We start from the raw sequence: 23,993 nt of genomic DNA on the forward strand, positions 1-23,993 counted from the left end.
ACAACTCGCTGTGAGTGCCCGCAAAAAGCGTTTAAGCATGGTAAGGTAGCGCCGGGAATTGACAGTGACCGTCTCGCCAGCACCATTTTCAAACAAGAATGGGCCGATGATTCCCTGCGCGCTCAACGCGCACCACACAGTCACCTTCGGGGAATGCAGCGGAGCCTCGAGAACTTCCTCTGGTGGCCGTTCCGCCCAAAACCTGTAATTTTGGCGGTTCACTTGCCCGTTCAGATGAAAATGGGCCTCATCAGACCACCAAACACAAGACAAGAAGTTTGGGTTGTTTGTGCACTTTTCCAAAAACCATTTGCAAAATTGTTCCCTCTGCTCAAAATCCGCAGCAAACAGCTTTTGAAACACTTTAAGCTTAAAGGCAGATAAGGCGAGATCCTTCTTGAGAATCCTGTGAGTGGAGGACTTGCTGAGACCGACCCTAGACGCGAGGCGCCGCACCGACACTTTCGGCGTCTGACCAACCTGCTCTGCGACCTTTCGTATGGCCTCCTGGCTGCGAGATGTTTTTTTTTCCGACCACTGTTTCCGGCATTCTGGTTACTAATGGACCCTTCTGCCAGAAACTTCTCAGTCAGACGCTGTATGGTCTTTATCGTTGGAGCTTCTCGGACCTTAAAATGTCTGCGATACTGCCTTTGCGTTAAAACGGCTGATCCGTGTTTGAGATAAAATTCGACTATTTTGGTTTTTTGTTCAGTATTAAACGGCTTCATGACTGACAGAGCGCTCGAGCCATACAACATAATTTCCATGAATGACGCTTTCGATTGATGTTAAAATTTTACATGTCACGCGCATATTTTTCTTTGTACTCCTAATTTAAATTTGGTACTTTTTTCTGGGACACCCGGTACCTTCCAGTCTTTCCACTAACTTCACTAATCTTTTCACTGACTTTCTTTTAGAAATTTCCACAAGACACTTCGATTGAAAACCCAGAAAAACAGAACACCAAACTGACGTCCAACGTCATATGATCACTTCCTAGCTATCAAGATGCCACAAAGTGGTCCCACCGGGCTGTCTGCCGACAGTGGGCGGAGCCGGCAGAGAAGGCCTTGGACGGCCAGGACGGAGCAGCTCCACTATAAAAGCCGGTCCGGTCGGCACCACAGCATCACACACCTCGCTGACGGCTAGCGACATGAACGCTCTGGTAAGTGCACTGTTTGGCTTTTGATGCTCTTCTTGGGCTCTTATGATAGCATTCACTACTTGGTTTGCATTAATGTTCTCACAATACTGTTTTAAAGTTGTTGTTTTCTTGTCAACTTGTATATTCATATTTTCGGACACCATATCCATTTTGTTAACATGGTGTTTTTTTATCATCAGGTGGCTCTCTCCGCCCTGGTGGCTGCGGCTTCGGCCCAGCTCGCCCTGCCCTACGCTGGCCTGTACAACGCCGGCCTGTACCACGGCTACAACGGCTATGCCGGCTACAACGGCCTCTACCCGGCCGGCTACACTGGCTACAACGGCTTCTACCCCACCACCTACGCCGGCGGCTACCACCCGGCTGGCTACGCCGGCTACGGCTACGCCGCGCCCTACAGCTACGCGTCCACCTACCACGCCCAGGACGAGCTGGGCCAGGCGTCGTACGGACACGTGCAGGCCGACCAGGCCCACTCGGCCGTGCGCGACGCCTACGGTAACGTGGTCGGCAGCTACAGCTACCTGAACCCCGAGGGCGAGACCATCACCGTCAAGTATACGGCCGGCGCCAACGGCTTCCAGGTGGCCAGCAACGCGCTGCCCGTGGCGCCCGTCGACACCGGCGTGGCGCCCGTCGAGACGCGCACGGCGCCCATCGACACCGGCGTGGCGCCCCTGCCGGTCGACTTCACGCCCGAGGTCAAGGCCGCCACCGCCGAGCACCTGGCCGCCGTCGAGGAGGCCAAGAGCCGCAACAAGCGCAGCCTGGTCTTCCCCACGCCGTCCGTCTACGCCGGCGTGCCCGCCTTCTACTCGGCCGGCTACGGTCTGGCGCCCGCCCCGGCCGTCACCTACTCGGCCGGCGCCGGCTACCCGGCAGAGCTGACCGAGGTCATCCTCAACCCGGGACACGCCACCGCCTACCGGGTCGACCCGGTCGCCTAGAGCGTCCGCCGCCCGTTCATGTCGCTAGTCTGTCTCTGGAGTCAGCCGTCCGTGCGGTGGGCGGCGGTCAGTGCGAGTCGCTCCGGCTGCGGCCGTCAGCGGACGAGCAAGTGGGCCGACAGGCCGCCGCGGCGCCGGCGCCGTGTGATCGCCGGCGTCGCAGCGCGGTGGCCGCTGGCCACAGTGCCCGTCCCGGCCGGAGCGGCTCGATCAGGACCGCCCGCCCGACACACGGACTCGCCGTCATCAGACGCAGCCAACGCCGTTATGATTGACGACGACGACCACTGTTTGATCCCCCTGTGACTCTGACGCACGGTTCATTGGTGTATAGTTCATCTGCTGAATATATACATTCACTTTCGTATTGGAATCTTTCTACACCTCATCTAAAATATGAAAGAGAACCGCCGAAAATGTAACCGGCATTGAAACGGAAACCTATCCTTTTTGTCATCTCGAATCAGGAGGCCATTAGAGAAAATCAAAACACACGCATCTTTCCTTTAACGTATACGAACGATAAATGAAATATTAACCCGCGAGTATTAACTCGCGGCCCCTTGAGGGTGACCTGAAGGATAATATAAGAAATTAGGGCCATAGACACCTTAGCAAACTAATTAACCCGTGCATGTCCTGATTATATTCCATAACGAGAGTAACGGGAGAGGGCTACAGAGCACCCATCCTTTCTCTGAAACTACTGGCTCGATTTTCAAAATTCAAACAGCGTCTGAAAGCTGTCAAAACTTTCCGGCAAAAATTCATTGACCTCGACTTTAACGATGACGTCAGAACTCGGCTTAAAGTGAAAATTAGCAGCATTTAAGGCAAGCGTGTATGTAATTGGTACCTACGTTTCAGGCCATAGCTATGTCAGGTTCAGTTTAGTTTAGTTTAGTTTAGTTTAGTTTATTGAGAGCATCATCAACGGGCATAGGAGGCCCAATTACAGATGAAGTCGAAGGTTAAAAATACATACCGTAAACCGGGGTGAGTTGATATGGGGTGGTGAGTTGATATAAATTGCTCGAAAAATGTTAAAATGTGTGCTGCTCATCCATTTGTAAACCAATTTTCAGTTTTACTTTTTCTGTGAAGTGAAGCAACCAATAAGTGATGCATATAGCTGAGAAAGGCATGCATGTGGTGCAGTGCCTTCTTAACACATTACTTTTTTCAAAGTCCTTTTTTTCTTCTGATTTTGAAACTAAGGAAAAGTCCCCACCCTACAGCAAAGACGGTGGATATTCATGAAACACCATGTACTGGGAAAGAAACTACCATCAATTTACTGTTGATCCCAGGTAGTTTTGGGTTTCACCTATAACAACGCTTTTTTATAATTTTAAGAAAAGTGACAGGTGGTGAGTTGATATGCCATCAAGTGGTGAGTTGATATGCATGATAAAAGCTGATACCAGGCTGGTAGGCATGCAAATTAGCATGAAATATGGGTCTGCAGGTAAGACAAAGTCAATTAGACCAACTCTTCTCCTTTTCTTTCCCCACATCATTCCATCAACCCCCAAAAGCTTTAGTTTTTTTTTTCTGAATGCTTGAGACGAGGCCTGTTAGTATCACTGAATTTAGTTGTCGGACTTTCGTCCCCGTCTTGAGTTGAGATGTTAGTTTCACAACGTTTCAGCCAGTAACTTATCCGGCCATAGTCAAATCTGCCTCGATGGTGGAGTGATTACAACCGTGGACCAGCACCGGAAAAACCCGAGTTCGATTCCCGCTGACTACAGGAACTTTCGAACTGTTTGACGCGTACGGCGCAACGCCACCAACATCCAGGTCCTTCTGAGGGTCAAAGAACACCTGACGAGTGACGACGGCCGGAGAGTAACTGGCCGAAACGTTGTGAAACTAACATCTCAACTCAAGACGGGGAGGAAGGTCCGACAACTAGCATCAGTAACCCCAAAGTTTTTTTCTGTGGACATACCTAACATGCAAAAGGCACAGCACAACTCCCCGTCAAGTCTCAAGATGGCTCCCTACAAGCTACAAAGGAACACTATAGAACACCTATATACATATAGATTAAAAAACTGTTATAATTATTCGTAGTTTCGAAAATGACAGAACTGTCGTTTATGTATGGCTAACAGCGCGGGAATTCTGATCTCGTGAAACTGATTAGTTTTCCTGCTTGGCAGTTGCCAACCGAGAATGAGTGACAAAATGAAATGGAACAAACAATATAAAGAAATTGACTGGTGTTTTAGCCCTCGCCCGTATTCGTGTTTTGCCAGCGTTTAACGTATAGGGGGGGGGGGGGGCGTTGGAATCCCATCGTCGTTTGGCCCCTGGTGGAGCTAGAGCTTCGCGGAAAAAAAAATGAGCGTGTTGCCCGAGACGCGAGGAAGCCGATGATAACCAACTTTAAGGTCCTAGGTCATTGGTTAACCTTCCAGGCCAGGTCAATTACCCAGAAGTCGGGAAAATAGGGGGTTATTTGAAGTTCGTAAAGCGAGTTTATTATTTTTTGGCTGTTGCTGATCACGAATGTCATGTTAGTTTTGATCACAGATGTCTTCGTACATTTAGGCCAGGTCAGGTCAGGTCAGGTCAACCAGTAGGTGTCCTGCCGGCTATCCATAGGGAGTGTCAAGTGTCAACTACCACTGACGGTGTCGTAACATGTTACGAAGGCACTAAAACTACTTCATAAATGATCAAATGCATGTTAAATTCGAATTCGGCCCGAAAGAAATTACCCTGGAAACATGTAAAACACCAAAGGTGAACCAAGGTCACCAAATGTCAATGACCTGACCTGACCTTCAGGTGACCTTGACAGTTGATTGACACCCACAATACTGCGTGGGACCAACATCATTTACGAGTACATGTTTGGATGTTACAATCACAAAAAGACTGGAAATGCGCGGATAACGTGAGCCGACTACGCCAAATCGCGATTCCGGCCAAGCATGGTCTCGAGAATCAGGTCACAAGTCAAAAACCATTTGAGTCAGGGTCATGAAATGTTTAGAACATGTGTAGAATTGATAAACTCGAGAGGTACTGAAAGTTTCGTCGTGATCGGTCGGTTTTTGCGCGAGTTATGTGCGAAAAGCCGAGGTGGTCCGTTCGCCCGCCTATAAGTGCGAGGGTTAATTTTGGCTTTTGACGCCGAATTCTGTTTTATGTCGCTTATTTCACCTTATAGAACACAGTCCGAATTAGATTTGCTTTACTTCACTTTATTAATATTTTGTTGACTACCGGTCAACAAAAGCTCAGAAGTATATGTATTCTTTCATTTCAATCCATTATCTCTGTCAGAGGCATATCAACCTTGACCCGCAACTGACAATGTGTTTTAATTGCAAGAAAATACACTTGTAATTCCAAAATATATTGCCAGTTTTGATACCGTTGGCTTGAGGACACGTGACTAGCCAAGTTCAGAATGTTCTAAGTAAAACTAAGTATCATAAAGCGAAAAAAATGATGCTGCTAAAATCAAGGCATTTTGATAGCGCTGTGTTGGACATGATTGCGTTTTCATGAATGTGTGGTCTGCTGCCAAACTACTACCATTTTTCTGATGGTTTCTTTTAGGATGTGTTCTCACATCCTTTTTTTAAACACTGGCATTTTATCAACTCACCTCTGAGCTTCTTTAGCCGAGAAATTTGGAAAAATCCAAAACCATATCAACTCACCACCCCCCAGGGGGTGAGTTGATATGAACTTTGGCGTTTTAAAAAAGGGGCTTAATATATACATTTTTTATTCATTTTTGCTGATTGCCTCCCCAAGGTATGTGCCATGAAACTGGCACAAAAAGAATTCCGTAAATGAATGTGACTTTTAAAGAAATCTAGAAAAACCTCAAAATCCATATCAACTCACCCCGGTTTACGGTACATCAGTCAAAAATGGTCACGGAAATTCAAAGTCATGTATGGGTCATGTGACGAAGATTTTATGGCCTATTTTTTTTGCCAAAGAATCCGAAAACAGTGTTCGATGTTCGGTCCAAAGCCATTTTTAGCTGGTTTTACTAAAAGGTAAGGACATTGAGACTTGTCCATTGGAAAGGTCTCAAAAGGATGCAGCCGAAAGCAATGAAAGTTTCGTGTTGAACTATTTAGCAATTTTAACCCGGCAGGCGGTGGGCCTCCCGGCCACCTTCCGCGAGGGGGGGGGGGCATTTTTTTGCCCCCCCCCGTATCTCCGAAACTACTGGACGGGTCCGGAAAATTCAAACGGCATTCGACAGCCCTGTCAAATTTGTCGAGGGAAACAAAATTTCATTGACCTCGGAGTCACCGATGACGTTACAGGTCAGGTCAAAGATAAAATGTTTCAACGTTCACGGGGCTTCTAGGGAAAGCACTATAACACCGAGTAAAACGCATTTTGTCGAAAATCAGCGATAAGGCGTCAGTTGTCTAGTACATATGTTGCTATTAGAGGTCACTGGTCATACCAGGTCAGGTCACAGGTCAGGTCACCAAAGGTCACCAAGGATCCCCACATAAACCCAACTTTACTAAGGTTGTGCTATGCATGTTTTACGGCCAGTTTTTCATTTCCAACTCAATGGTGGTGGTTATAAAATCATCAGGTACGATTTAGGTCACTTTCTGGTGGAGGTCAGGTCAATGTCAGGTCAAAAAAGGTCAAATTTCAAAGTTGATATTTTTGCATAAGATGGGTATTGATTCGATGCAGCTCGTCACGGGGAGTCTAATGGTGGTCTTTGTTTTGCGCTACGAGGTCTAGAATTGCTTAAATTGAGTTTGAAAATTTGACGTCATCAATTTTGAACAGTTTTTTCGCTATAACTTGGCCAAAAAAAGAGGTATCGATCTCAAATTTGGTATGTAGATAGAAGGCGGTAGGGACTATCATACATATTCCGGTTTTTTTTCGAAATTCAAAAAACTTTTTGGATTTTTCGGCTATTATATTCAAAAAATCTATTTTTTTTATTTTTAGGGGTCAAAATCCAAAAAAAAAATGAAAAACCGAAATAGCAGTTTTGTAGCCCTCTTAATTCCACACCTTTTATGTCTGAAACATTTTTCTGTATCTCTAAAGCTGTAGGCCTGGCAGTTCTTCCCGCGAAACCTTTCTTTTTGGGTCGAAAATGGCAGAAATGACGTCACTCTGACGTCATTAGCGGCCAACCTATCATAGCCTTTGGAAAAAAAAATTGTCACCATGTGCGCTAGCTACTCCCGGGAGGGTACTGAAAGTTTGGTGACGATCGGTGCAGCGGTTCTCGAGATATATCGAAAAAACTAAAGGGGGGGGCAAAAAAAATGCCCCCCACCGCCTGGAAGGTTAACCCTCGCCCGTAAACGGCGATCTGCCACCTTCGCCCATGCAGGGGGGGGGGGGTTGGTGCGACCCCCCCCCCCTTGGCGTTTGAAAACGGAGCGTCGTAGAGCTTAGCGGAAAAAACCCACGGATTGCTCTCGCCGAGATCTCGCGATTGGTGGTATATTTTTTGGTCCTAGGTCAACATTTGACCTACTTTTGACCGGTCAAAGGTCAAATTTTCGGAAAAAATAGACTTTTTTCAACTTTCCGCGGCGATTGCGGCAAAACGGTGGGAGATATCGACTTGAAACCTTCACTATCGTGTTCCTTGATCAATTCTCTATCATTTGGTATGTATTTCGTTTCCCTAGCTCTAAAAATGGCGCGTTGGGAGCGCCGGAAGTCGGCAAGGTCACAGTCGGCGGCAGAAATTCGAAAAATCAAAATTTAAATTTTTGAAATCTGATTGTATTTTTGGATTTGGGAGGTCCATTTGCTCCCTATAGAAGCTAATATTGCTGCATATTCCCATTGAGGTGACAAGAATTAGCAAAATAGTGGTTCGGGCGCTTTTCAAAAATAGTACCGGACGCTGTTCCTCTTGTGACGTCATAGCTCCGTGACCTGACCTGACCCGGTCAAGTTTCTTATACCATATGATAGCCAATACTTGCCCCAACATGCATGGGAAGTTTCATCACGATCCATCAACCGATGTCCGTACCACCGGCAGGAAACCTCGGGCGTTGGCACTCAGTTTGTGAAAATCCGGCCGGAGGCAGTTCCCTTTGTGACGTCATAACTCCGTGACCTGACATGACCCGGTCAATTTTTTTTTATCAAAAGATGCGCAAGGTTTGCCCCATAAGGTACCCAAAATTTGGTTTTTGCACTATTTCCGAAAAGCCTCAGGGGGGGGGGGGGTTGCACCAACCCCCTCCCCCTACATGGGCGAGGGTTAACCCTTGCCGGCCGAAGGGGGGGGGGGGGGAGGGGGCGGATGCCACCGCCTCTAAGGTTTTTTTCGCGGTAGCTCGGTACACGCCGGCGATAGAAAGCCGAAACTTGGTAAATCTGACCTTTGATTCAAGCAAAAGCATGTGACACCAATTGCATTTTTAGTTCAGGTCAGGTCACTGACAAATGACGTCATAAGTGGACCTCTGCACGGTCCTCGAACGTCGCTCGCAAGTCGCAACTTCGAAACACCCTCAGCGCCACAAGAGCTTTCACAGGAAGAGGAAACATACAGGACCTATGTAGTATCCTCTAGAGGTCTCACAACTTACATAGCTCGGATTTTTTTCTTAACATTATATAAAGTCAGGTCGGTCAGGTTACCTCACCATTGTAAGTCAATGGTGAAATATGGAAACCGTTACTTTGGTACCGGGAATGATCTACAACTATCTCAAGCACACATAATTGTGATTTCATGCACTTCTTGCAGGGTCCAATGCTTCACTTTTCCATTGTTGACCTTACGATGAAAGCCATCAATGGACTTGGGAAGACCTGCCGAATCGAATGAAATGCAATATGACTTCCTTCCACCAACTTCGTGACCTGAGGGGCTTTAAACAGACCTTGACCTGAGGTCAACACCTTAAGTTGAGCTCACCCGAACAAAAGTATACTCGTGTCTCGTACCATTCGACGCCCCTGAGCTAGGCGAACACGATGATGCAAAAATCGCAGCTCTGCGGCCATTTATGACAAAGTAATTGCACAAAAACCGAATCTGTGCTTAGGGCCACTTGACCTGACCTCAGAGGCCACCTGTTAAACTGAGAACCCAAAATCAGGTAGTACCAATCGCTGCGTCTCGTAAAGGCGCACACGCTCATTTCTCCGCGAGGCTCTAGCTCCATTTCGAAACGGCGGAAAATTCGAAAGAAAACAAGAAAGATATGAAAGAAGAAAGCAAAGAAAGGACAAAAGGCCAATTGAAACATGAGTCAAATATCGATGAAATCTATTACAAGCAATCCCAGACAGAATTCAGGGTACGTGACCCAGGGTTCCACCGGGCTGTCTGCCGACAGTGGGCGGAGCCGGCAGAGAAGACCTTGGAGGGCCAGGACCGGAGCAGCTCCACTATAAAAGCCGGTCCGGCCGCCACCACAGCATCACACACCTCGCTGACGGCTAGCGACATGAACGCTCTGGTAAGTGCACTCTTGGGCTTTTGATGCTCTTCTTGGGCTCTTTGGGTAGCATCCAGTAGTTATAGAGGACAATGGTCATTTAGTTCGTAGAGTAAACCAGCACGTTTGCATTCTGCTTCTCGCAACACTGACCGTATTCATTTCGTTTACATTGTGTTTCTCTCGTCAGGTGGCTCTCTCCGCCCTGGTGGCTGCGGCTTCGGCCCAGCTCGCCCTGCCCTACGCTGGCCTGTACAACGCCGGCCTGTACAGCGGCTACAACGGCTATGCCGGCTACAACGGCCTCTACCCGGCCGGCTACACCGGCTACAACGGCTTCTACCCCACCACCTACACCGGCGGCTACCACCCGGCTGGCTACGCCGGCTACGGCTACGCGGCGCCCTACAGCTACGCGTCCACCTACCACGCCCAGGACGAGCTGGGCCAGGCGTCGTACGGACACGTGCAGGCCGACCAGGCCCACTCGGCCGTGCGCGACGCCTACGGTAACGTGGTCGGCAGCTACAGCTACCTGAACCCCGAGGGCGAGACCATCACCGTCAAGTACACGGCCGGCGCCAACGGCTTCCAGGTGGCCAGCAACGCGCTGCCCGTGGCGCCCGTCGACACCGGCGTGGCGCCCGTCGAGACGCGCACGGCGCCCATCGACACCGGCGTGGCGCCCCTGCCGGTCGACTTCACGCCCGAGGTCAAGGCCGCCACCGCCGAGCACCTGGCCGCCGTCGAGGAGGCCAAGAGCCGCAACAAGCGCAGCCTGGTCTTCCCCACGCCGTCCGTCTACGCCGGCGTGCCCGCCTTCTACTCGGCCGGCTACGGTCTGGCGCCCGCCCCGGCCGTCACCTACTCGGCCGGCGCCGGCTACCCGGCAGAGCTGACCGAGGTCATCCTCAACCCGGGACACGCCACCGCCTACCGGGTCGACCCGGTCGCCTAGAGCGTCCGCCGCCCGTTCATGTCGCTAGTCTGTCTCTGGAGTCAGCCGTCCGTGCGGTGGGCGGCGGTCAGTGCGAGTCGCTCCGGCTGCGGCCGTCAGCGGACGAGCAAGTGGGCCGGCAGGCCGCCGCGGCGCCGGCGCCTGTGTGATCGCCGGCGTCGCAGCGCGGTGGCCGCTGGCCACAGTGCCCGTCCCGGCCGGAGCGGCTCGATCAGGACCGCCCGACACACACGGACAGGGTGCACCTTCGACATTGACCACTCTGAGATGATCCCATAACCCATTCGCATGATTTTTCGTTAAAATGCATTATTTTGAATACATAATGTCATCGAAAAAAGTTTTAGTAAGAAAGTGGGATTATAAAAGACGTATACAACAAAATGGTAACAGAAAAAGAGTTCGGCGATGAAAAAGAAACACAAAATATTTTCAATAAAATACTTCCTGTAAATAATCATACAAGCATCTGAAAATCAATAATGCTCATTGAAACGAGTACAGTTGAGAGAGATTGTCTGGGAAAGCATGGGCTTGCTGTGGTTAACATCCAAGGCTGCCAAGTCCCAAAAGCTCAGCCGGAGCCAGCAAGGATGTCGGGTTTGCGTTTGCTACCAGACCATCGCAATACTGTTCTAGCACGATCGCGGGATGGTGGCTATTCATGAGCAAAACATAACCCTAGAGAAATATAACTCCATTGCAGAGCTGTGCCAAAAGCTCAAAAGAATATTAGGTACTGCTTCAGCGTCCAGCAGCAGGACTTTAAATCCTTATCTCGATAATATAAAGTGTCAAAAGAATGCACACGCAATTGAAGGAATGCAACAGTTACAGAAATTTGCATACCTTCTTGAACAGTTCTTTCAAATGTCCACTAGGAACCGAAAGATAAAGAACCTCTTCTATTTGTTGGGTAGCCCTTCGAGCCCTTCTACCCCGTAGTTGACTGGTCTTGATGCATCTACTGTTAACGCCAGACCTCTTGAGACCCTAATTTTTCGCGATTATTTTTAAATGCATGGAAGAATTTCAACCAAGCTCAGGACATGGCCGTTTCAAGACCTGCCGAAACTTTTACAATTTAGATATTTTGTCGCCATTTCAATATTTCAGGTACTTCTCATTGATTCGTAATGTTAAATTTCGAGCAAGATTTTCACCCGGCGTGTAGACTGTAGAGGCTATCACCAGTCAGTCTGTGATACGTTATGACGTCACAGCTAAGCCCCGCCTCTGTGGTCTTGGCCTGCGGCGGTTTCGGGCCGGCGCGGGGTCACTCGCGCTGTGGCGGGGAGCGGGGACGGTCGAGCGGTGCCGAAAGCCGGCGGAGTTGTGCGTAAAGTCTTGTCTGACAGTGCCCAAAGAGCGACATGATGACCGAGGAGCCATAAATGCTCAATGCGCATTGCTTGTACAATGCTGATATGTTCGCTGATTTATTTTTATTTTTTTATAGGTAAGCTGCAAATGACGGGCAGATGGCATATAACTGACATAAGGTTAGGAAATATTCACCTGTATTTAAAGCCTTTGGCGTTGCAGATAATGCGATAATGGGATATTTGTTTTGTTTTGTTTTGTTGGGTTAGGCCCTTTCGGTCTGACAAGACCATTGCAGAGCCGGAAGGATGATAGGAATTAGGGGGAGACATTGGTCTGGGCAGGCACCCTAGTGAGTCGCCGGGGCTGAGCCCGTCCAGAGGACAGGCCACCCAGCCCCAAGGCACTCACTGCACCCGGCTACGGGGTGCGCTCCCTCGGGAGCAGCGGTGCCGCTCCAAGGGAGCAGCCCGCATGAGATAAAGTTGCCTGTCCAGCCGGAGGGGGGTTGTGGCGTGGAGGAGAAGGATTTCAGTATCCTGAGGACAGAAGCACGGATAGGTGATATTGGGATATCGGATGTCATCAAGTAGCTCCTGATTTGTACAGTCCACAGCAGAAGTAATGTGGGGTTTCAGTCATGGGTATGTTCTGCTTCTGAAGCTTAGGAACGATTAGCCAGACTACAATGAAACTTTGAATGTAGCTTATATGTATCGTCACCTTTGCAGCTGCAACTTTAGCTATTGACATCTTCTTTTCGATCACTCCGCATTAAACAATCGCCAGTCAAAGCCAACCGTTGAGATTGGTAAAACCCTACATTACTTTAGCGGTGGGCTGTACATCGCTATGCACCCATCGACCAGCGCAATAATTAGCTAATTGCCTTCGCTTCACATCATAAGGCTCGCTCGTACCTATTTCACCAAACAGATATCCTACATCGAAAATCATATTTGTTAGGAATCCTTAACGTTTTTTCGAAGCATGTGTGAGTAGTAGATGGAGGAGTGATGGCCCTCTTGGTCCCATATACCTACAAGAGTCAACAACAGCCTAACATTTACTTGACGGTCTGCTGCTATTGATTCATAGCACGTGAAACGTCAGCGAAATTCATAGTCCTTTACAGATGGCAGGGGTGTCATTTGTACAGAGGTCGCTGATGGGCACGGGTCAATGCCGCAGTCGTGGGCGGAGCCTAATGTCATATGACGTATGAAAGCCTCTATCCAGGATGGAAAAACAGTTAACATTACGAGTCAATGACAAGTGCCACAAATATTTAAGTGACAACAAAATGTATTTGAAGAAAAAGTTTCGGCAGGTCTTGAAACAGCTATTTCCTAAATATGGTTGAAATTATTCCGCGCGTTTTAAAACAATCGCGAAAATGGGTCTCAAGGCGTCTGGGGTTAACAGTAGGTGATCGTAGTGTGTACGTACCACGTGAAAAGTCAAGGGTGTTTAAGTTGTTTCTCCTAAATTTACGCTTTCGAGAAGCAACATCCGGGTTGATTGATTTGCGGCCGTTTTTGTAGGATAACTTCAAACCTTCTTCCAAGCATCGGACTACTCTCGATGCATGTGAGTGACGACCACTGCACATGCCACTTGCAAAAAGAGGGGGTATCAAGTTTGTGCCCATTGCAATAACTCGGCAATTACTGGGCCGCTTACGCTGAAACTTCGCATGTCGGTAGGCAATGCATTTCCATGTGCCAAAGTTGGGGTGCTACTGCACGTGCGGGACCGTTTCCAGACCTCCCGGGTCGATTGCGCTCATATTTGGTACACGTCCACGGTTAGGGACCAGCGAGTAGGGTGCCGGACAGAAGTCAGTTGGAACAGAATTTGCACGTACACACGTGCAAGGTGACGCTTCCACATCTCGAGAACGGCTGGGCCGATGGCGCCAAAATTTGGTACACCGTTAGCGACCAGCTACATACATAGTATGGTGCTCCACACAAGTATGTTGAGAGTATCCATTCGCACTCGCGCACGCGCAGGACTCACATTTGCGCCCGCTCGTTTGTCGCCCCAAAAGGCGCGTTACTGGTTTGCTTCCAGTATGTGGGTATCCTAAAAATTTGCATCAATGACGTATGCATGCGTAAAAAGGGTATCAACATTGTGATAAAACGTCTCCGGTTGACCAGTACCAGCCAGCACCCCCTCCCCCTCTACCCACCCGGTACCCGTCCTCAGTGACGTCACCCCCAGCCGTTCGCCCGCGGACATCCGCAATCCGGAGCACGCGTCGGTAGGGGGGGGGAGGGGGCGTCTGCGGCAGAGGGTCCGGCGAGGCGGCCAGGATGGCCCTGCCGCGGGCGTGGGAGCGGCCGCGGCAGGGCCACGCCCCGGCAGTCCGGCGGCCCCATCTCATGGTCGTCCGCCGGCGCGGTCCGATCGGACAGCCGGCTGGCTGACGGCCGTTCGACAAAGGGGAGGGACGGGACGGGACGGGAGGGAGGGGTGCATAGGGGGGGGGGGGGTAGCAGACCATTTCTTGCGGCCCGTCCTCATATCGTTCTGATCAAAATGGTGATCAGAGCTGGTCATTGACAGTCTCGAGGAATACGCGACTTGACTACTGATAAACTAGGCACAAGACTGCATTCTTCTCTCCAAGAAGCCTTCCATCAGATAAAGTATACGCCATACGGCTACTGTAATTGAACTACTTCAACCAACTAAAAAAGGCCATCACTAGCGGAAGTGACCCAAGATGCGTCAAATGTAACGCGGATGGCAAAAGTCACCGATGGCACTTTTCACATTGCCCGTCGAACAATTTGATGGCAGTTTGAAGCCACAAAGAACACATTGCTTCTAGATAAATGGAGACGAAGAAACAATGCAACATCTATAGAAGCGCATGTGCGTGCGGCATAAGTAGAAAAGAACAGATGAAAGTGATCCAGCCTACTCTATGGAAAGCGAAAGTCGAAAAACAGCAGGATTCAGAGGAATGGAAGAGGACACCGACAATCTGAAGCTTCTGGTTAAAGGGATGTTCCATACTTTAAGGTGTCAAGTTTCACCATTTGGGAAAGGCATAAAATGACGTGACGATAACGTGCAGATGCGCCCGCTTGTTTTCAAGCGGGCGCATCATTTCTGAAAACCACAGCACTTTCTTCGCGTTCGCTCTTCGTATTAGCAGCCTCACTGGCGCCAAGAGCCATACTGAGTGTATGTAAGAGCATGTGTATTGTGTATGTTTGATAAAATGTATTAGTTCGCCACTGACAATGCATGATACTTTCGTTGCATGGGCATGCGATAATTCCTAGGCGGGTAAAAAGTGAATCTAGAGAATTTCCGAGTCGAGATGACTGCTATTTTAGTCTATGAACCCACCAGCCCATCCAGCATACCCGTCGCCTTGCCCTACTACTCCGTCATATCCCTCTAACCTACCCGTTCTATGGCCCACGCCTGTCGCCGCCTCACCGTTCAATCCCTCGCCCCTAGCCCCTTGCCGTCCATCCCATCCCCTCGCCCCTACTTCTCTGCTCTCTGTCCCTCGCCCCTACTACTGTTTGTCCCTCGCCGTCCCACCGCTCTATCCCGCGCCCCTGCCGGCGGCCGGTGCGGCGCGCCACTGACCTTTGTGCTCTTCTCCGGCTCCTTTAGGCGTCACACCGCCGGCCTTAGCGTGGATAATGCCGCCCATGGTCTCGGCTCCCTCCTTCACCCGCGCCAGAATGCCTGACACCACGGGACGACACCAGCGTTAGGCAGGACACGGACCGTGTAAGGACGCTGTGAGTGGCACCAAATGTTGCAGCTACAGCAGGGAACGACAGAGGAAACGTGTCGGAATGGCATATTGGCGCTGATCGCGGCTGTTCTAATGTTTGTTTTAAAGCCATTCTCAAAATAAGATCGAAATTATGTTACGCAATAAAGTCGAGGTAAACAACAAAATTCTGTTCACTCTAAATAACAAATCATGGAATGTGAAACATGAATTTTGCTATGCTGACTTAGCAAAACCCAGAAGAAGGAAAAATGTCAGACTCAGAATATTTAAAAAATGAAACGTTTCGTACTACTCAAAGAGCAACTTTTAAAATATTTCCCAAAGCTAGTTACAAATTTATAATCCAATAATTAACCTGCTTACCTTTCAAGTAAAATAGCCATAAAAAGATAGCTCGTCAGGATTGTCATCAATACTAAGCTAACGAAGCAAAAATCCCAATTTATCCAGGGGTTATGTATGTACTCCCTTTTCAATTCCCCTTTCTATTCGTTCGTTGGTGGGTAGGACATGCGGTGCGGTGCTTCGAACTCGGCTACAGCGTGTGAGATCGCTCTAAACGGATCCAAGTACGGGTACGAGTTAAGGGTACGCGGAAGGGTCAGGGGTACGGGTTACGGGTAAGGGTACGGGTTACGGGGAGCAGACGGCCGCTTACTGACCCGCCGCGTCCGGGTTGTCCTCCATTTCGTGTTTGATTTTCTCCTCTAGCTTGGTACGTGCCACCTGAGCTCGTGACTTGAGTTTCCGCAGGTCCTCTGAGGCCGGTGCGGCGGCGCACGAGACGAGGCGCGATTGAGAGCGAGGAGCAGGCGGAGAGACAAGCGTAGAAGACGGGCAGACAGTGAGACAGGGCGGAGACAACGCGGAGACAATGCCGAGACAGCGGAGACAGAGAGACACATATAGCGACACATAACCATTTATAGGAGGCGCAGAAGCGACAGGCGCTTCGAATAGGCCTTCAGTTATCGAGAGAAAATGTGCGACTCTTTACCGTCGTTGTTTAGCAGTGCAAAGTGACGATTGTGAAGACAGAAATTGTCTAAAATGTGTGTTGTGCAAGCAAGTAACGCTGCTTTCAGTGCATCTCTGAGCAATAATTTTCACGCGCCAAAAATACTTCGACGTGCCTATAGCATGGACTGAAGTGGCAGCGTAGTTGCTGGAAGCATCAACTGGCTTGATGCCTAACATAAAAAATGGAGCTTTGCAAAACGGTTCGTGATGAGCAGTAGCGAAAAACGCTGTGGCAGAGCGCCATCCGTGTGATAGCCGTCGGTTGTTTTAAGCCAGTGAGGTGCGCGCGGTGCTGGTGGTGTAGCAAAGCCAGCGTGTGGGTGCAGTGACACAACAGGCACACACAGGGTGATGCGGAGGGAGGGGTTACCCCAGGGGGTGGGCGACTTACCGCTGCCCTCGGCGCGCTCCTTCAGCTGGTCGCGGATGGCCTCACTCTGCTCCTTCAGCTCCTTCATCCGAGACAGATAGCCTGGAGAGAACACGACGGACGGAGGGTCAGTGAGGGAGAGTCGGTCCGACGGAATAGTGCGGCTCAAACGGACCACACTAGCCGGAGAGCTATCGATGACACGTAACCGCAAGCGTGTAGCATAACCCATAAAAAAATCAAATATTGACGGGCATTTAAGTGTTATAGCGATAAGTATGTCTCCTGAATCATTTGCAAATAGATGAAACATCAGTTGCAAAGTTCTGTCAATAGTCCCTCTGCAAGCTCCAAGAAAAACGAAGCATTGCATAAAACAAGAGCATCGTTAAAACAGGGCTCTTTGTTATGTCAAGAGCTCATGCAGCGAACATCAGGCGACCAGAGTATCTGGCGGCTCTCTTGGGTTTAACATGGAATAGCTGGGTTAGTTTTTGCATGGACGGCCTAGATGGCGGGCCTTGAGCATTTTCCACATTGTTGCAATGCATGTATAACGTATAGTACGGTGAGCCTGTAGCGGGAAACATCGTCATACACACAGAAAGCAGTGATCTGGAAATGTTATAAATCATTGATGACCGGAGACCTGCACAGTGCACACTAACCCCGCGTTCGATGTCTCCCGGACGACGAAGATTCTATGCCGTCCGGGCCCAAAATGCCGTTCGATGTCGCACGGACGGCAAAGATTCTACGTGACGTCACGTAGAATCTTTGCCGTCCGCGCAGAATCTTTTGAGCGTACTACGGTGGGCAGAGAGGCAATGATGGCGCGTATTTCAAAAGCGGCGCAGCAGCTGTTTGCAGAAGTTGTTGACATTTGTGCGTGGTTTCTATGGAAACGTAAACTTGGGCCTTTTCCGAAACTGACGCACATTGTGTAAGTGGCGCACAAAATGGCCGGTCTCGTCGTCCGACTGTGTGCTTCATCGAACGCAAAATAGAATATTCTGCGTAGAATGTTCTTCGTCCGAGGAGACATCGAACGCGGCCTTAGTCTACTGTCGTAATGCATGTGTGCACATATAATAAATGTCATGGAGCAGTCACGCAAACAAAATAAAACTGCACTCAATTATGTATGTGCAATGTGCATCGCTTCATCAAACAACACAGCATTCCAACAAGCTACGCGGCATGCTTAAACAATGCAAGCAAATAAGCAAAACACAACAAAATGAGCACACCGAAACACAAAATAATCACTCTAAAAAGAACAAATAAACCAAACGCCTCCCCAATCCCCTCTCAGCTATCAAAAATACTGCAGTGTCCCGGCCGTGTCTATGAAGTCACCTCGACATCGTGCCAAGTACGCTGCAACAGACGCATTCGCTGACACGTGCCGGCCGTGGGTGCCCTCACGGGCCACACACGCAGACAGACACACACACAGACACGAGACGCGGCTAGGTGGTGCAGTGGTGGCGACTATTGTCCTCACCGCGCGTGTCCTTGTCCTTCAGACGCTTCTCCATGTCCCCAGCCTTGTTTTTGACGCGGCCGAAGAACTCTGCCGTCACGACGCCGGTCACAGCGAGGTTCGACGAGGACACAAATAGCGGACACGGACTCGGACACACGAATAGACACAGACACGAATGGACGCGGATGCAGACACAAGGCGTAAGCACTGGGGCGAAGACGGTTTTGAACAGTAAGGCGGACATGAAAAAAGAATTTAATCAGCGGACATGGACCCAGATATGGACGTGAATATGGACGTAAGCAGACATAGCACACGGACACGAACAATGACACGGATAACCGACAATGAGCAATGAGACGAGAGAAAGTAGAGTGAGTAATCTGCCTTATTTGTGGCGCATAAGGGAAAGTGACTGAAGCAATGATCATCAGCAGATCAGCCTAACTTCACACTTGTAGCCTTCTAGTTACTCCTGATTCTCCTTCAAACCACCCGCCGCGCGTACCTGTGATCTTCTGCTGTGCGTCTGGCGACTCGGACTGCGTCAGCTGCAGCACGCGCTGGTACTCGGACAGCTGAATGAGGCCGTGCTCCTCCAGCTGTTCGGTGGTCATCTGACTGTACGCCTCTGTCAGAAGGTCCACTGGAGAGCGCGGACAGAGAGAACCGCCCCGCACCCACCGGTCACCGCAGGCCAGACAGCGTCACACCGGTCACCGCAGAGCAGACACCGGTTACCGAGCGGTGACGTTTCACCGTCCTTCACCGGCCATCGGGCAGGCACGGTGCGGCGACCGGTCACCATCAGCAGTGGCCGTCACCGGGTGGTGATAGTTATACGGCACCGGTCACCGCCCGCCGCAGGCGCACCGCAGCCAGCCACAGAGATGAGAGATGCAAATTGTTTTCAAGTGCACTCAGATTAGTTGATTATTTTCGTGCCTAATGTTTTATATGTAAAATGGAAATGTTTGAAAAGCTTTGCGCTCTTATATCATGACGATGTTGAGAGTTTAAGCAGTGTTTATTTTCATAGCTCATCTCTGTAGCTGTATTCCACAAGAAGCAAACACGCATTCCACCACCCCAACAGGCAACCACAAGAATTAGCAAGAAGGATATTACATCGCCGGTATGCGAAAATCCTACACATATATGCACCATGACAGGCATTTATGGAGATGGAAGCGGAATGTTTGACACGGTCTGCATATTCTGCTTTGGCACCGTAACTTAGTTGCGTGGGATGTCCAAAAAATGAGTTGGTTCCGTTAGTAGCTCGGATCACGGGTAGGGTCGGCCGACGATAGGGCTTACAGTAATGAGAGGCTCCGTTAAGTGTATAAATTTATCATTGAATTCTAAGTTCCCCGACCAGCTGGAGTGTACCGAATGGAAGAAGGTCTGAAAGGGACTTTCCTCGAATTAAGCACCACCGTCGGTGACGGCTCTACGAGTGACTAAATCAGTTCAAAGGAATTACAAATTACTTAAGGAGGAAGGGCCTAAAAGGATACCACAGAATAGCAATATGCACCAGGCACCATCCACAACCCCACAAAGCGTCTTTCCACAGCACCCCCAGCGCGTACACTGCAACATTCACCCACCCAAGCCCCATCCCCGGCACCCGGCCGCGCGGCAGGCACTCCTCCCCGACCGTCCACTCACCGATCAGTGACTCTATGTCGAAGAACAGCACGTGCGCGTCCGGATCGGAGGGGCTGGTGCGCAGGCCCTGCACCATCAGGGAGTAGGCGCGCGGCTTGTCCGGTCCGTTCTGACCCTGGTTACCGAGCGAGTTCTGCAGCTGCTGCAACCCGCGCTGTGGACGCCAGATGGAAAGCGGAAGGGTGGGGTTCAGTCGGGAAAGGAGCGGTGTGGTAGTGACTTCCGTTCAGTCACCTGGGGACTGGAGTATATCTACGGCATTATTTTGTGCTTAAACTCAATAGTATCATACTTATCTGCGAGCGTACAACGCAAAGCACACATGTAACTAAACGTTTTCATACTCTCAACTGCTCGAAATTTTAAGCAATATCTGCAAAAGTGCCATCCTCAAAAAACATCCCAAGCCAATCACACACTCCACTCACTTACTCTCTTCCAACAAACAACCGTACCATCCATTGCCATCGATCACCAGTTTGCCTATGTCATACAGCCAAGGAAGGCATTTCACTTCCCTATATTAGCTACGTAACATAAAGCCCACAAGCCGGTGCCGATAGCCGGGTCTCACCTTGGCTGCGTGCCGGATGGCCGACAGGTTTCTGTGCCGGAGGCCGCGGAAAAAGTGCACCGCCGGATTGGCCATGCCGCCCTCGCTGGTGGAGACGGTCATGTGCTCGTCGCAAGCGGACAGCACCTCCTGGGCGGTGGTACCGTGCACCACCCGGTCCAGGTGGCCTGCAACACGCGCCAGCCCGAGATGTCATCAGGAGAGATTGGAGGAGAGGGTTCTTCATCTGCATTGCTGTCCCAACTACCATCCTTTGCCGTCCATATCCCCGCCCTACCCGCCTCCGTCCGCCACACAACTTCACTGCCATCCCCTATAATACACCACTCTAACGATCATCCCATCTCCTCCAAAAGTGGTTCCCTAAATAATCACACCTACCTGTTTCCATCTGCTATAGACGGACACACTGACACTCCCCAAAAACCATTCCCGCCCCAGTCCCATTATCTATAGCTCATCCTCAACCCGCTACTGTCCGCTCTAATCCCGTTCGTACCTGTTTCCATCTGCCAGACGGAGACACTGCCATCTTCTGTAGCCACCACGAGGAAATCGTCCAGCGGCCGCCACTTGACCGTGGTGACGGGAAACAGGTGCCGCGAGGCCAGCATCAGACACTTGCGCTCCTTGAGCGAGAGGAGGGCCACCGAGTAGTCGGCCGCCACACTGCAGATGCACTGCTGCATTCGCGGCTGGGGGGAGGGGGGCGAGAGGGGAGGGTTAGAGCCCGAACACGAGACAGGTTAGAGGTCAGATCACGGCATCATGGATCAGAAGTCAGGACTGACATTCGTATGACATCTGGGAAAGTCGATATATGATACAGCCAGTTGCAGCTAAGCTTACTAAAAAGAAACGCTATTATTATTATTATTCGCATTAGTCTGCACTCTATGAGCATTGACTTCTGACAATTTAGAGCTAATCATAGCCAAAAAGTTCATAAATTTAACCATGATACCAGTCCATATCATCCAACAATGCATCCACTAGTGACCTATCTCAGCGGCCACTCCTTTCCCTCCCCTCACCGAGACGCTCTCCGGCGGCACGTGCAGCTGCAGCACGATACCCGCCTGGACGACGAACCGGTGCAGCAGGGCGCCATTTATCAGGTCCCACAGACACACGGAGAAGTCCTCTCCGCCCGAGACCAGGTGGGAGATCTGGTACCGCGAGTGGCTCAGGTGGGGGAACAGAAGAGCGGTGACCGGGCCGCGGTGGCCAGACAGGATCTGGTGCACCGGCCAGTCTGGAGGAGAGGGGGGGGGGGGTCAGCTGGCACTGACAGGCGGTGGGTGTAGAGCGGAGGGCGAAATAGACCAGCGAGTAATGCTAAGGGTTAGAAATCATTTCTTTTCGAGAGACAACAGCGCGAGTCTGTTATAAGCCAAAGCTGAAAGATGAACGTACTAACAATGTCATTAATCATCATTCTTTATCACTTACAATTTCCGCAAGAAACACCGAGGTTTGAACTAATTTATATTCATGCAATTGAGAGTTGTCACATATTTTGTGGTGTTTTCTGTTACTGACTGTAACAGATCTGGTGTATCTCTGGCGCTTCCCGTTAGTGATAAACATAGCTCTAATGTTCCCCGTTCCTGACCTGCCACACTAATACGTTTTCCGTTACTGTTACGGCCCCATGTCTAGCTCATTCTGCGGAGCTCTGCCACAAAACCCCGTCACTGACTGTCGTAGCTCTGGTGTTTGCCGTGCAGCAGATGCAGCATGACGGTGTGAGTGGCCGACACGATGATGATGGTGCCGTCCTCCCTGCCGCAGACCAGGCGGCCCTCCTGCAGCGGCAGGTAGATGCTGGAGGTGAGACGCGGCGCGCCGCCCTCAGCAGACTCCTGAAACGGACGGAGAGGGAGTGTTAGTAACGGGTGGAACGGAGCCCTTCCGCAGACTCCTCCGACAGACGAATAGATAAGTGTAGTATGGGGTGAAACAGGAGTCATCCGCTCTCCTGGAGCAAAGGGAGAGTTCACATATTCATAACGGGCGGAACCGAAGACTCACACCAAACATATTGTGTCCGCCTCGTAAGCATTGGAGCACAAACTAGTTTCCGAAAAAAGCACGTCTATGCACAATGAAAAACACTCAGAAACGATGTAGCATCATCCTAGTGTTAGTATATTCTTTCCTTCTAGACCGGCGTCAACAGGATTCTAACTCACCAGTTGGTCCAGTATTCCGACCGGCTGCGGTTTCATGGTCCGCCAGGCGCGCTCGATGCTCCATAGAACGGTGGGCGGCAGCTCTGCTGAGGAGAACGGGCCACAAGGCCTCGCTACGGTGAGACAATCATAGGCACATTAGCTACACAGTCGGTGATATGCTTGACAGGAAAATTCAGATGTAGGGGCGGTGTTTATTCATCAGCGAAGGCAAATCTCCTGAAGCGAGATTTTCGACAAATAGTAATAACAAAATTATATACAATGGCTCGCTCCACTGCCAAGAGCTCAATGAATCGATAAGGAGTTTGATTAACACTTGACACACGCCATGGCCTTTTTTTGTGACAATGGTGCCACTCTCCACCCCTGCTGCTGTTTTCTCCCAGAAACCAAGAAATAAGTGTTTGCTACCTACCCGGCGACTGGTACTCCCCGTGCTGCTCCATCAGCTGCTGTATATGCGTGTTGGTGAGCTGCGGCAGCCTCCAGAGCGCCACCTGGCCCAGACAGTCGCCCCGCACCAGCACCTGCTGACCGGGCTCGCCCACCAGCTCTGTGTGGATGCTCACCGGCGGACAAAACAGCTCCTGGGGGCGGACGGTCGTGACAGCACTCTACAAAGGGGCATTGGATAAACAACAGTAGTCAGAGCAGCTGCTTCTGGAGACGGACGGCGGGAGGGGCCGGTTGGAGCTAGGGATTTACAGTACGAGGGGCGTTCAAAAAGTTCTCGGCCCGACCATGAAGGAGCAGAGATACGATGCCAACTTATTAGACCAAACATGTTCATTTAGTCAAATAACCAGCGTTAAGACAAAAACATTTCGCGCAGCGCTTCGCGAGAGGCCCCTGGGCCTCCATAGCCAAGTGGGTTTTGGACGCATCTGGCACGTCCAAGACGGCTGCTTTTGTCTCCTTGCTGTCAGCGAAGTTGCCACTGCTAAGCAATTTCCTTATGTTGCTGAAGAGGTGGCAACCTGAGGGTGCAAGGTACGGAGAGAAAAGTGGCTGTGACAACAACTCGAGGCTAGAGCTCACTGCTTCGCTGATCG

General features: G+C 50.3%; 2 protein-coding genes across 2 annotated transcripts in view; one reads left to right on the plus strand and one right to left on the minus strand.

Moving 5' to 3' along the window:
• LOC122365491 (WD repeat-containing protein 7-like) overlaps window positions 1–23,528 on the minus strand; it is a gene marked incomplete at its 5' end in the record, with an annotated part of 47,437 nt that extends 23,909 nt beyond the window's left edge. The window contains 12 exons of the mRNA XM_043336750.1: window positions 15,460–15,561; window positions 16,279–16,374; window positions 17,028–17,108; window positions 18,514–18,582; window positions 19,004–19,141; window positions 20,170–20,323; window positions 20,744–20,910; window positions 21,243–21,438; window positions 21,778–21,998; window positions 22,446–22,608; window positions 22,939–23,024; window positions 23,357–23,528. Of these exons, the coding sequence (XP_043192685.1) occupies window positions 15,460–15,561; window positions 16,279–16,374; window positions 17,028–17,108; window positions 18,514–18,582; window positions 19,004–19,141; window positions 20,170–20,323; window positions 20,744–20,910; window positions 21,243–21,438; window positions 21,778–21,998; window positions 22,446–22,608; window positions 22,939–23,024; window positions 23,357–23,528 (1,645 nt within the window). The remainder of the gene's footprint in view (window positions 1–15,459; window positions 15,562–16,278; window positions 16,375–17,027; window positions 17,109–18,513; window positions 18,583–19,003; window positions 19,142–20,169; window positions 20,324–20,743; window positions 20,911–21,242; window positions 21,439–21,777; window positions 21,999–22,445; window positions 22,609–22,938; window positions 23,025–23,356) is intronic.
• On the plus strand, window positions 216–2,488 carry LOC122365492. Its single transcript, XM_043336751.1, has 2 exons — window positions 216–1,174; window positions 1,354–2,488. Exons 1-2 carry the CDS (start codon window positions 1,163–1,165, stop codon window positions 2,119–2,121), a joined length of 780 nt encoding a protein of 259 aa, XP_043192686.1. The 5' UTR covers window positions 216–1,162; the 3' UTR covers window positions 2,122–2,488.
• Window positions 23,529–23,993: the final 465 nt, after the last annotated feature.

This window comes from Amphibalanus amphitrite, unplaced genomic scaffold (assembly GCF_019059575.1).
Source record: "Amphibalanus amphitrite isolate SeventyFive unplaced genomic scaffold, NRLGWU_Aamphi_draft 000744F_arrow, whole genome shotgun sequence".
NCBI classification, from domain to species: Eukaryota; Metazoa; Arthropoda; class Thecostraca; order Balanomorpha; family Balanidae; genus Amphibalanus; species Amphibalanus amphitrite.